General features: G+C 48.8%; 1 protein-coding gene across 1 annotated transcript in view; it reads right to left on the reverse strand.

Annotated features, from left to right (window-relative positions):
- NSMF (NMDA receptor synaptonuclear signaling and neuronal migration factor) overlaps window positions 1-10658 on the reverse strand; it is a gene marked incomplete at its 5' end in the record, with an annotated part of 37577 nt that extends 26919 nt beyond the window's left edge. Inside the window, one exon of the mRNA XM_010016077.1 lies at window positions 10597-10658. Within this exon, the coding sequence (XP_010014379.1) occupies window positions 10597-10658 (62 nt within the window). The remainder of the gene's footprint in view (window positions 1-10596) is intronic.
- Window positions 10659-11219: the final 561 nt, after the last annotated feature.

Consider the following 11219-nt stretch of genomic DNA (forward strand, 5'->3'; position numbering starts at 1 on the left):
GTGACATTCCCTGCCCGGGCCCTGCTGCCACACTGGTGCTGATACAGGCCAGGATGCTGCTGGCTTGCTTGGCTGCCTGGCTCATGTTCAGCTCTGTCAATCAGCACCCCCAGGTCCTTTTTTGATGTGAAAGCACTGCAGAAAGGCTTCAGCTGACAGCTGCAACCAGCACCCTGCTCCCCACAGCACCCCTGGTTAGCAGACTTCATCCTGCGTGCAGATGGTGACAGCACAGCCAGAGGATGCTGTCCTGAAGGAAAATGCAGCCGCTGCCTTTGTAGGGTAGGAAGATGGAAAGGAGAGAGGCCCATGAGCACAACTATCTTTGGAGCCCACACACTGGATGAAGTGCCAGGAAATCTCAGCATTTCCATGGCAATTCCATGCATGAACCCAGCAGTAGCTCCCACCCACCTGCTAATCCTTTTCAAGTGGCTGTTAATTACCTCTCAGACTTCCCTCAGCTGGGAAGCAGCAGGGGCTGGGAAAGGGCTCAGCAGGGAATGCATTATTCATGCGACTGCCACCCCAGAAAACCCAAAATCATCAGTGTCCAGCACAGACAGCAGCACTTGAAACACAGGCAGAAGCAAACCCAAGCCTTTACTTCATTACCTTTCCTTTAGCTACTGAGCCATGACCTGGAAGACCTCAGCAACGATCTTGGCTACCTCATAGCTGGCCATGAAGGCTGGTCGGATTTGTATGTGTGCGCCACAGACCTTTCTCTGCTGCCACGTTCTGCTTCCTATGAACTGCTCTCGTGCCCCTCTGAAAAGAGCCCTCCCAAGCTGAGGATGCACATTTGCAGCTTTTGACTCTGAAGCCCACCCTCTGTTGTGTTCATGTTGCCCAAGGCCTCTCCCCTGATCCGTCTGCAGCCGAGACTGAACTGAATAGAGCTGGTACTGGCACAGTGTGTCACCCTGATCTCACCTGCTGCTTGAGATACAACTCCCTCCACACCACTCTGAGATAAATGCATCTCTGGACACTCCTGATCAAGACGTGACCATCAGGATCACTCAGACTGACACAGCTTGGGTTCATTTCACTTGTCTCCTAGTGAGCCCTCAGTCTCTGGACACTGCAGCTGGCAGCTTGAGCTGACCAGGAGGAGCTGCCCGTAGGAGTGCTAAAGAAAGAGACTCTGGAATCTCTTTTGATGCTGGCTTTGCAGGCTTCACATGCAGTCTAAAATCCATGCCTTGGTGTAGTGAGGCGTTATGCACCCCACTGATACTGTCCAGGTAAAATATGAAAGGTGGGCAGTGATCTACTTCACCCATGGTCTCCTGCACCCAGACAGCATGGACATCTGCACCCTCCAGGAGGAGAGCCTGATGGACAAGGGACATCACCAAAACAACTGCAAGCCATTCAAGTGGAAGGAACTGCTCCACCAGCTGTCATTCAAAGGCTTGTCCACAGCCCTACCAGCTGCAGGACAGAGCCTCACAGACCAACCAGTGCAGAAAGTGTCCACGGGCTCCAAAGTCTCTCCAACCACTTGTCACCCCCCAAGAGGCAGCAGCCACTGTTTCACTCTCCAGCAAGTCAGACCCTCTCCAGTTCCAAGACTGATTGTGCTCCAGAGCAGGCACGTCTTGGGAAAACACCATCAAATGACTCCAAGATCTGCCAAGATCTGTGCTGGCTAATAGTGCCAAGCACACCATCTCAAAAATGAAAAACAAAGGCTGGTTCCAAGTACTCATCTCAACTTGTCAAACTTACTAATGTGTGTGGGCTCAGAGACGCAACGAATTTCTTAAGACACCACAAAATAGTGGCTGACAGCTGCCCTGTTCCTCCTGAAATTAATACTTCCATGGAAGACACGGAGCCTCTCTGGAGCAACCCACAGGACTGCGCACCTCTGCTCATGCACTGACAGCACCACAGTTCAGACTGAGAACTTGTGACCTCTGTGAGTGGGTAAATTAAAAACCAAAGTGCCCAAAGTACAGTATATCTGAAAGCGCTGATGGTCACAATGCAGAGAGGTCAGTTCCAGCCACTGTTTCATAAGCACTGAGGTCTGTTCAGCCCCAGCAGATTTAGAGATTTAAGTGGGACGTGACTGGATACTGAAATCATGGCAGGGTTACCATTCTTAACCAGATATATTTGACATAAACTCCGTCTGATCTAGCACACAAAATGCAAGGATAATCCTTTCTTCCTACCTACTTGTCCCTAGGTAACTACACAATGGAGAAGCACCTTCATATGCAAAGGGAATGTGAAGCTCTACTCAAGTTAATAAAGAATTTATCTACAGAAAAAAAAAAAAAGTCGTATGGAAGGAAAAGAGATTCAAACACTCATCAGAATGAATTACTGGCTTCTAAAGACAACCCTGCACCATTTCAGGGATCAAATCTGTGCTAACATTCACATACACACGTGTTCACATACACCAGCAGCCCTGGGATGGCACAAGGGACTGGACTGGTTCCCTTGTCTGTGCTTCAGGTGATGAGTCCAGGTGCCAAAGCACTGCAACTGCTTCCACTGTGGCATTTCACGTCAATAGTTCTGCTGGGAAAGAAGTGAAGCTGGTCCCGAAATCATTGCTGAATTGAACCTGAGCCACAGGGATGCTCAGTGAAGAGGACGAGAAGCAGTAAGAGGGGACTTCAGCAGTAACAGGAATTGCCTTCTCAGAGTCAGCTGAAGCAGACTGCTGTTAATACCCTCTGCCTGGGTACTGCTGCTCCATCTCATTTCACCTTCACGTTGCTCTTGCCACATCTCCCACCCCCTGCTGCTTCATCCAACTGCTCATCAGCCCAGGACAGTGTGACTTCTCCAGTGCTCCAAGGAAGCTGACCTGGTGACAGCTCTGCTCTCCCTCTTTGACCAGCAACACCTTTGTTTGCCCTGGAGCAGACAAATCAGGTTACTCAAACAGATTTCTTTTCAACTAGACTTGCGGTCTACATGGATTTATTGAGCCTAAGATACTTATCAGCAAGAGGAAGGGAAGAGGACCAATGTGCTTGATCTGTAAATCGTGTCAATTGGTAACAAACCCGTATTTTCACCATTTCCCTGTTTACCTGGGCTAGGTCTAACAGCCTGGGGGCTCAACAGTTCAGTTCACTTCTCAACCTTCTTGTTATTCACTTAACACACGTCTCCCTGGCTTCACTTGCTCCCCTCTGATACTTCTCTTCACCTTCCACGCAACACAGTCACTAGGGCAGGTGTATCACCAGAGACATGACCACCAACAGCAGTGAGCACCTGTACTAGTTAATTTGTACTATCTTGGTACAAGTAGTTCCTGATAATTAGACACTTACAATTATGCTTTCTCATTCAGTGGCTAACCTGAGCACTTGCTCTGACCCAGGTAGCTAATCATGGAAGGACTCGCATGTTCCCTTTTGCTGTCGCAACGTGTCTCAAGAGGAGGCAATGTGCTGGGATAAGCCTCAGCTGACTGATGCCTATTGACAACAGTGGAGAGACTCACAGAGCCAAGCTCATCTCTGATGCAGGCTGCCTTCTAACGCCATGGAATGGGAAGTTTATAAATCAAGGTGGAATACAGCCACAAGGCAGAAGCTTAAAAAAAAGTCCCTAATTTATGACTATTTAACAGCTAAACTGATGATTAAAGCACCTTAGATTTAAAACCTCAGCTCCAGCACCCGAAGCAAAGTGGCAAAGGGGAATCCAGATAAAGCCTATTAAAAATACATCTATCATCTTAGAAAATATATATGTCAGAGAAACAGTTCTCTCCCCTGCTCCACCTCAGCTGGACTCTCTGGACCAGATGCTGATGGGACACTTCTCTCCCCTGCTCCACCGCAGCTGGACTCTCTGGACCAGATGTTGATGGGACACTTCTCTCCCCTGCTCCACTGCAGCTGGACTCTCTGGACCAGATGTTGATGGGACACTTCTCTCCCCTGCTCCACCGCAGCTGGACTCTCTGGACCAGATGTTGATGGTACCGACTTTAAACGAAAGAACTGTCTCAGCCACTGAAGAGGAATGGGAAGATTTTAGCTGTACAGTACATGGACCTGCAGCATTGTTCATAGTAGTTGAAACGAAGTTAATGCTTTTTCATTTTACATCAGGAGTCCAGGTGACACCCTTGATGAAGAGAGCAGATGGATGCTCTGGCTAGAGCCCCAGGCACTGCAAAGCCAGTAACATCTTTTCAGACAGCACAGCTGAGCAGTTCCTCTCACAATTTCAGTTCTGAGTCCTCCTGTATGCCTGCCACTGCCCCGCAGGTGTGCTGTCAGGCTGTCAGGTCCTGTTCTCCTCTGCTCCCTCTCCAGGCAAGCACCAGAGCCATGACACATCAGCCCTGTCCTTCCCAATGCCGATATCCCACAGCATGACCCCACTAGCACAGGGCTCCTGCTTCCGACCCCGCTGCTCTGCAGGGTTGAAACACAGGCAAGAAATAGGTATGGAAACAGGAAAAATGGTTTGAAGCATGAGGCAGGGATATAAAACCAGAGATACCACAATAAAAAAGGTCATAGTGGCATTTCAGCCATGCAGCAGCTCCAGAGTCAAGTGAGTGAATGACATGCACAATGTTTGCTATGGGATTACCTGAAGCCTGACCGAGGCAGTGGCTTTTTGGGGCACCCTGACCCTCCTGCTCCCAAGGAAGGAACATCACACGCTTCTCTGCAAAGCCCCAGGGAAGAGGCAAGAACTGCTTCAGTAAGGGAGCTGCTCTGAGGAAACAGAAGGTCACTTAACTGTGACAAAATGGGTCCAGTTAGTCCTCAGTGCTGAAACGGGCCTTGAAAACAACCAACCTCAAGCTGCTGTTGACATTGTGCTTCATAGAGAAGTTACCTTTAAGTCTGGCCCGTAACATTAATGTGAAGAGGTGAAATTGGGACTGTGAGATATGACCCAAAGGAGCAAGTGACAGTTCCACCACTTTTCCATTGAATTTCTATGGTAATACTTTAGAAGCAAGTTTTAGCATATACCCCCACCATACTTGGGCTGGCTAACCCTGGAAGCAGCCTGAAACCCTCAGAAGAGACTTCACATCCCTGCTCTGCCCTGAATTCATCCTACTCCCTCTGGAGCACAGGCTCTTTCTAGAAAGGCCACCTCCATTGCTCAGGGGCAGCCACACCACTCCAGCACAGGGGTACACCAACAGCCAGGCCAGGCACAGTGCTGGGGTCCCTCCTGGGGACCAGGCAAACAGCTTCTAGAAAGAAACACAGATTTGGTGCTTACCCTGAATCAGGCTCCACTGGCAGCTCCACAGTGTGAACAGTGGCAAACTGAAGGTCCCTCTTAGAGCACTGTATAGATGCAGCCTTACCTCATGGCTTCATACAGCACAGCTCACAGGTCCTTTGCGTGGCCTGAAGCATCTGCAAAACCTCATGCTGCAGTTTCTCCAACCCTGTGTTAGCTCCTGGCAGCATCAGGAACCTCCTCCATTGCACAGCTCCTGCCCTCACATGCACTTACAGCCCCTCTTGGGAAGCTTCAGAAGTCCAGGGTGCAAACACAACTGGTTGCTTTGGTGCAGTCTCTGTGCATGGCGCAGCGGCCTCAGCCACCACTACCCATTGCTATTTGGCTTGGGGAAGCTCAGGAGTGCTCATTCTGCACCCAGCGTTTTCACTGATGGCTGAAACATGCAAAACCAAAGAAAAGAAGCAAAGATGACTTCTTTTGAGCTTCTTCCAGTTACAGGTAACTACCCCCTTTGGTCTGCGCTGATGCAAACTAGTCAGAGCAGCCGTGCTGATTCTGCAAGAACCACAGTGAATTTAGGTCAACACCTGCCAGGCAGCTCTGGCCCCAGGCCCATCATCTCTGCAGCACCAAGCACACCCTATATTTGCTGGGATCTTTCCCGTCCTTTTTTCTTCCACAGCCTTTCACATGCAGGTTGCCCAGAGCCCCAGCCAGCCCCAGCACTGCAGCCTCAGGTGCCCTCCAAATAGCCCAGGCAAACAAACCAGAAACTGGTGATTAAAAGCACCAGGAAAAAGCCCCAGCACAGCTCCCTTCCCTTCCTGTCCTCCGTGAAGGACCCCATCTCACTGAATGCATCACTGCTTCCCCTGACAGGGGCAAGTTTCTCAAGTGCTCTGCTTGCTGTCATTGCCCATCTCACCACCCCATGCCCTGGGTATCTTCTTCCTCTCACAGTTCCAGTAGATGGAGATAAAGAAATCTAAAGCAGTATCTCAGTGTGGGGCCTCTGACACCTAAGCTGGGTGAATGTCCAAAACTCCTCATCTCATGAGGTCTGGTGGGAGTCAGAGTGATTATCTCTTCTATGTTTGTATTTTGCTCTCTGCAGCCTTCTTACACTTCCCTTTCACAGCACAGCAACCCTTTTCCCTGCCTTTCTTTTGGGTCTGTCCCAAGGGACACCCACTCCTACACCAGAACCATACCAGAGACAAGATGGAAAGTCCTTGGAAGGTACCAGAAAGCTGTGAGGGTCAGCAAGGACTTTGGCAGTAGCTCTGCAGTCAGAATGAATGCTGAACATGAGAGTGCTCTTCTTGGGAACCTTCCCAGACCTTCAGCCTGCATGAATAAGCCATCAGTGAACAGAGGCAGGAAAAGAGCAGGAGATGCATTACCACCTCAGCACCAGCTCCCTTAACAGATCCACGTCCTGGCAGCAGCAGCAGAGTCCAACCCTCTCTTTTTTTCTAGCTCCTCAGAATATCTTAAAGATCAGGAGAAAAAAATCTGAGTGATGCCAAAAGTACAATTCCTTCATCCTCTGCCAGCAACTCATATACCCTGTCAGCAGGCAGCTGGAGAAGAAGGGAAGCAAAGAGGAGACAAATGTGTATTGCTGTCATCCCTGCTGTAACCTCACAGAACAGGGTCGGTGCACTCCAAACCAAGCACCAGAGGAGAGGTAAATGGACTCACCAGTCACCTGGAAAACCTCCTCCAGAACAAGCCATCGAGGATTTGCACAGGGATAGTCACAATATATCTCAGCCATGAAGTTCTCGGGCCTCGCATCAGGAAGAATCAGAAGTTGTAACTAAGAACTAACACTATCCCCACCTTCTCCTCATTATGTGTACACGCTGTAGTATGCTGCAACCCTCCTTACCTCCTGGTGATGTTCAATTCCACAGCCACTGCCCTACCAAAGGGAGTGGAACATGGACAGCCTGTGATTTTATTGAAAGCAGAAGGTGAACAAAGCCTTGCAGATAGCTCACCCTCATTACAGTGCTCGGACATGGCAGCTGGCCCATCCTGCTGATGCACAACCCCTCTGTAGTTCTTCACCACCAATATCTCAAAGACATTCTGACGCACACACTCACACAGGCTCTCCAGAGGAGCCACCGAAAATAGACTCTGAGGTGTAAGAGTTACCACCAAAGAATAAGCTTTTTGATCAGCTGTGGAATGTGAATTAAGAGGTGGGATGCAAAAGCTGTTATAGCATCTCCTTTCCTGGGAGTCAGGGGACTCTGGATGATCCTCAGAGAACAAAGTGCAGCAGAAGTGGAGGAAGTTGGGGCAGTCTCTACACATGGGACTCCATCTGACAGCATCTCCTGTGTCTGCCTGGGTAGTTCCCACCCTCCACCCTTCTGCCAAGGAGGTGAATTAGCAGGTAAAGCAGCAGCAGAACTGGCATCTCAAAGATTTACACCCCCCTCATTCTCTGCATGAGGATTGTCCTCTGCAGAGAGAGAGGAGGGTTCCAGCTCCTGAATCTGCAGAAGAGGAGCTTTTTAGGCTTCCGCTGTCCCACTGATGGCTCTGCCAACTTCCTGCTCAAAGACCACAACCCTTTTCCCTCACTGCATTCATTAGTGAATTTAAGCCTTTCTTATACCTTTTTATTTCCTGACTATAAACTCTTGAAGTCAAGGCCTGCCTCCTTCCACCTACATTTAGGCTAGAGTCAACCCTAGCTGCAGCCTCCTGGCATTGCAGGGAGCATCCATGTAGATGGGGTTATTACAGTGGAAAGCAGTCCCATCCCACCAGGTAAACACGCCCATGGTGGAAGCCCAGAGTGCTGTGAACAGAGACATACATGCACGGAGGAATCAGTTCCTCAGTGTGCTGAGCTTGGACCTCAGCCACCAACATATGCAAGTAGGAATTTAACTACAGGATATTGGTGGGCTGGTACAGCCCTAACACTGCTCTCTTGCTCTCTTCTCTGATGAGTTGGAGCAGATTCAGGTACTTCTATGTATGTGCTACATCTTCAAGTCACGTAGAAGAGGCTCTTCCTTGGTTTTGCTGCAGGCACTGGATGAAAGCTCATCCTACAGTTTAAGCGCTCTGCTGAGCCAAAGGTGAAGTGTTCAGAAGCTTGTGAAAGCCATACTGAGAGATACAGAACTTCTGAGGACGGAAAGAGTTGATTCCCCTGTTACTGGACTCCTGGATGGACAAAAGGGAGCCACATTTTCTACTCTCAACATTTTTATAGGACAGCAAACTTCCTACCAGTTACTTATAAAGGAATGCTACAGACTGGGTTAAATTATACACTGCAGGGTTGCAAAAGATGACTTAAAAAATGAGGATTCTTATTTTTTTCCTCTTTAAACATTTAGAGTAATTTCTAGGGAACTTTCTTTATTTCCAAGTCAATACTTAAGGACCCCATAAGGACTGTGTATTTCCATGTGTACCGCTCACTGCTTGATTCTTATCCATGGCAACTAAATTCACTTGGATTCAAATACAGTCTCAAGCCTGATACACCAAGGGGGCAGTGGGCATGAGAAGCTTCCCTGGAGAGCTTAGGGATGTGTTACGAGCACAGAGAGGGTTTAAGCACAGTCTGGGGAGCCCAACAGCAGTTGGAGTCACATCAGCTCCACTCCCATGTTCTCCTTATCTACAGTCAAGAGAGGAACGAGCAGCTAGGAGCAACCATAAGGATGAGTAAAAGGACAGCTGTGTAAGCATGCATCAGAGAGGGTCCTACTCCTTGGCTTTGACCAGGGTTCCCCAGGCCTCAGGCACCTGAACAAATTGGCAATTTCCCCTCATCCCCACCAGATTCTCCTTCTGGCCTGAATGTGACCCCACAGGTACTGCAAAGGCACTACAAAGTGAGCAGAAGACAACTTACAGAATCACAGAATGGTTTGTGTTGGAAGGGACCTTAAAGCTCCCCCAGTCCCAACCCCTGCCATGGACAAGGACACCTTCCACTAGAGCAGGTTGCTCCAAGCCCCTGTGTCCAACGTGGCCTTGAACACTGCCAGGGATGGGGCAGCCACAGCTCCTCTGGGCACCCTGTGCCAGCACCTCAGCACCATCACAGGGAAGAATGGAAGTTTCCCTGTTGGAAACTGGGCTGAGGGTGTGCAGAAAAGCACCAGCAAAGGCTCCAGCTGATAGAAGCAGCTACAAAAATGGCCATGATAAAAGACACTTCTGCCCGGCCACCTGGGACCTGCCCAGCCTGTCTCTGCACTGTCTATCCAACCCCTTCCTCCCCTCCCCTGCATTAAACCCTTTTCTACCCTTCCCTTCCTACCACCATAGGTTGTTCTCAGACTAAATACTGGAAGTCATGTGTCACTGGAGTTCTCATGTCTGAAAGAAAATCATAGAAAACTGCAGCACATTGCTTGAAAGCCCTTCCATTCCCAAATGTAGCACAACCCAGCCAAGGATAACTTGAAGGTCATTAGATCCAAGAGGAAAGGCAGGGACTCATTTAACTGGCTTCCAAAGGCTGGTGGGACTGGGATTGCTCTTTCAGCAAAAGGCATTCCCTTCCTGCAGAGGTTTAAGCACACACACAATTTACATTAAATGGTAACATCACTCTAAATTATGTTCTATTTAAAACTGTTACCCCTGGCAAAACAGTTCAGTGCTACGGAACAATCTGCTACTTGTTCACACAAGGGTTTTATGTGGATTTCATGGGATTTTCTATAGGGTTTATAGTGAATTTATTGTCTGAAAAATGTTTTCTTTCCTCACAGACCACGCACAAGCCTGTTAGAAGTTGAGTGAGTTTCTCTTGTGCTCTCTTGCCCATCAGGCAGAACTCAGCATAAGCTTACATGGACAATGTCTGTGCATAAAGTATTAACACATTAGCTGGCACATGCTGGTGTCCTCAACCAGACAGGGCAAATCTCCTTTTAACCCCCACTGAAGCAAACTCTGGAATAAATCCAGATGTTACCTTTGCCAGCAGAGGCAGATTGCTGCACACACCCCAAGCACATCAGTTGACACTTTAACTCACCTACTTTTACTCCCTAGTGAAAGCAAGACCTAGGAGTGACAAACCAGTGCAGAAACCTTGTGCAGTGCAGTCTTTCCCTTCCCAGCTGAAATGTCTTCCACGGACATCAGCTCCAGGGCTGGATTTATGATAGGGCACTTGTCCACTACAACTGAACTTGTCCCCACAGCCCATTCTACCCTTGAGTCACCAAACTGCCTTCTCTCCTCAAGGGCTTCACCGATTTAGGGGGCAACTCCTCCTGCTGAGATCTCACACTGACCCTTTATGATGAATAAATGCACTTTCATTTGAAGGCCTATTAATTAATAGGTGCAAGCACACAAGGATATAAGCAATGTCAGATCTCTTACCTGAGCCGTTTCTACCTTCGGGATGGTTTTGGGAAAGATATTCTCCAAAAGCCCTTGCTGCTCTGCACGTCCAAGGTCCCAGAAGGCAGCAAAGGAGAAAAAGAAAGAGATGAATACTGGTTAAAGGCCAAGGAAAGAAGGAACAGTTCAGTATCAATATACTGCTGTTCTCCTGCAGCTGCCTATCTCTCAGCTTCTGGTGACACCAATTTAAACATGCTGTACTAGCAGGGGAGGCTTCCTGGTTAACACACCAAAAGGGTAAACCACAGTTGGACTACAAGCCCAGGACTATTTTAGACTTCAGCTTCTCTGTTAAAAACCACTGAAATGGACCTGCATTAAACTTGGCCTTGTTTCTGTGATGCACATAGGCTAAACACCTTCTGGCAGCCCAAGGAAGAAGGTATCTCCAGCTCAGCCCCAACCATCACCCCAGCCTTCTGCTCTGGTTCTGAATGCTCCTATCTGTGAGCCATCACAACTTAGACGTTACTACCAATACCCATTTTACCTACATTAATCCTAAGTGCTCAAGCACCAACTCTGTCAGCATTTGGATACCTGATTTGAGAGGCCCGCACAACAGCCACAAAAGCCATCCTTGGTTATCTGATGGATTA

Source organism: Nestor notabilis, unplaced genomic scaffold, assembly GCF_000696875.1.
Source record: "Nestor notabilis isolate BGI_N333 unplaced genomic scaffold, ASM69687v1 scaffold24446, whole genome shotgun sequence".
In the NCBI taxonomy this organism is placed as follows: domain Eukaryota; kingdom Metazoa; phylum Chordata; class Aves; order Psittaciformes; family Psittacidae; genus Nestor; species Nestor notabilis.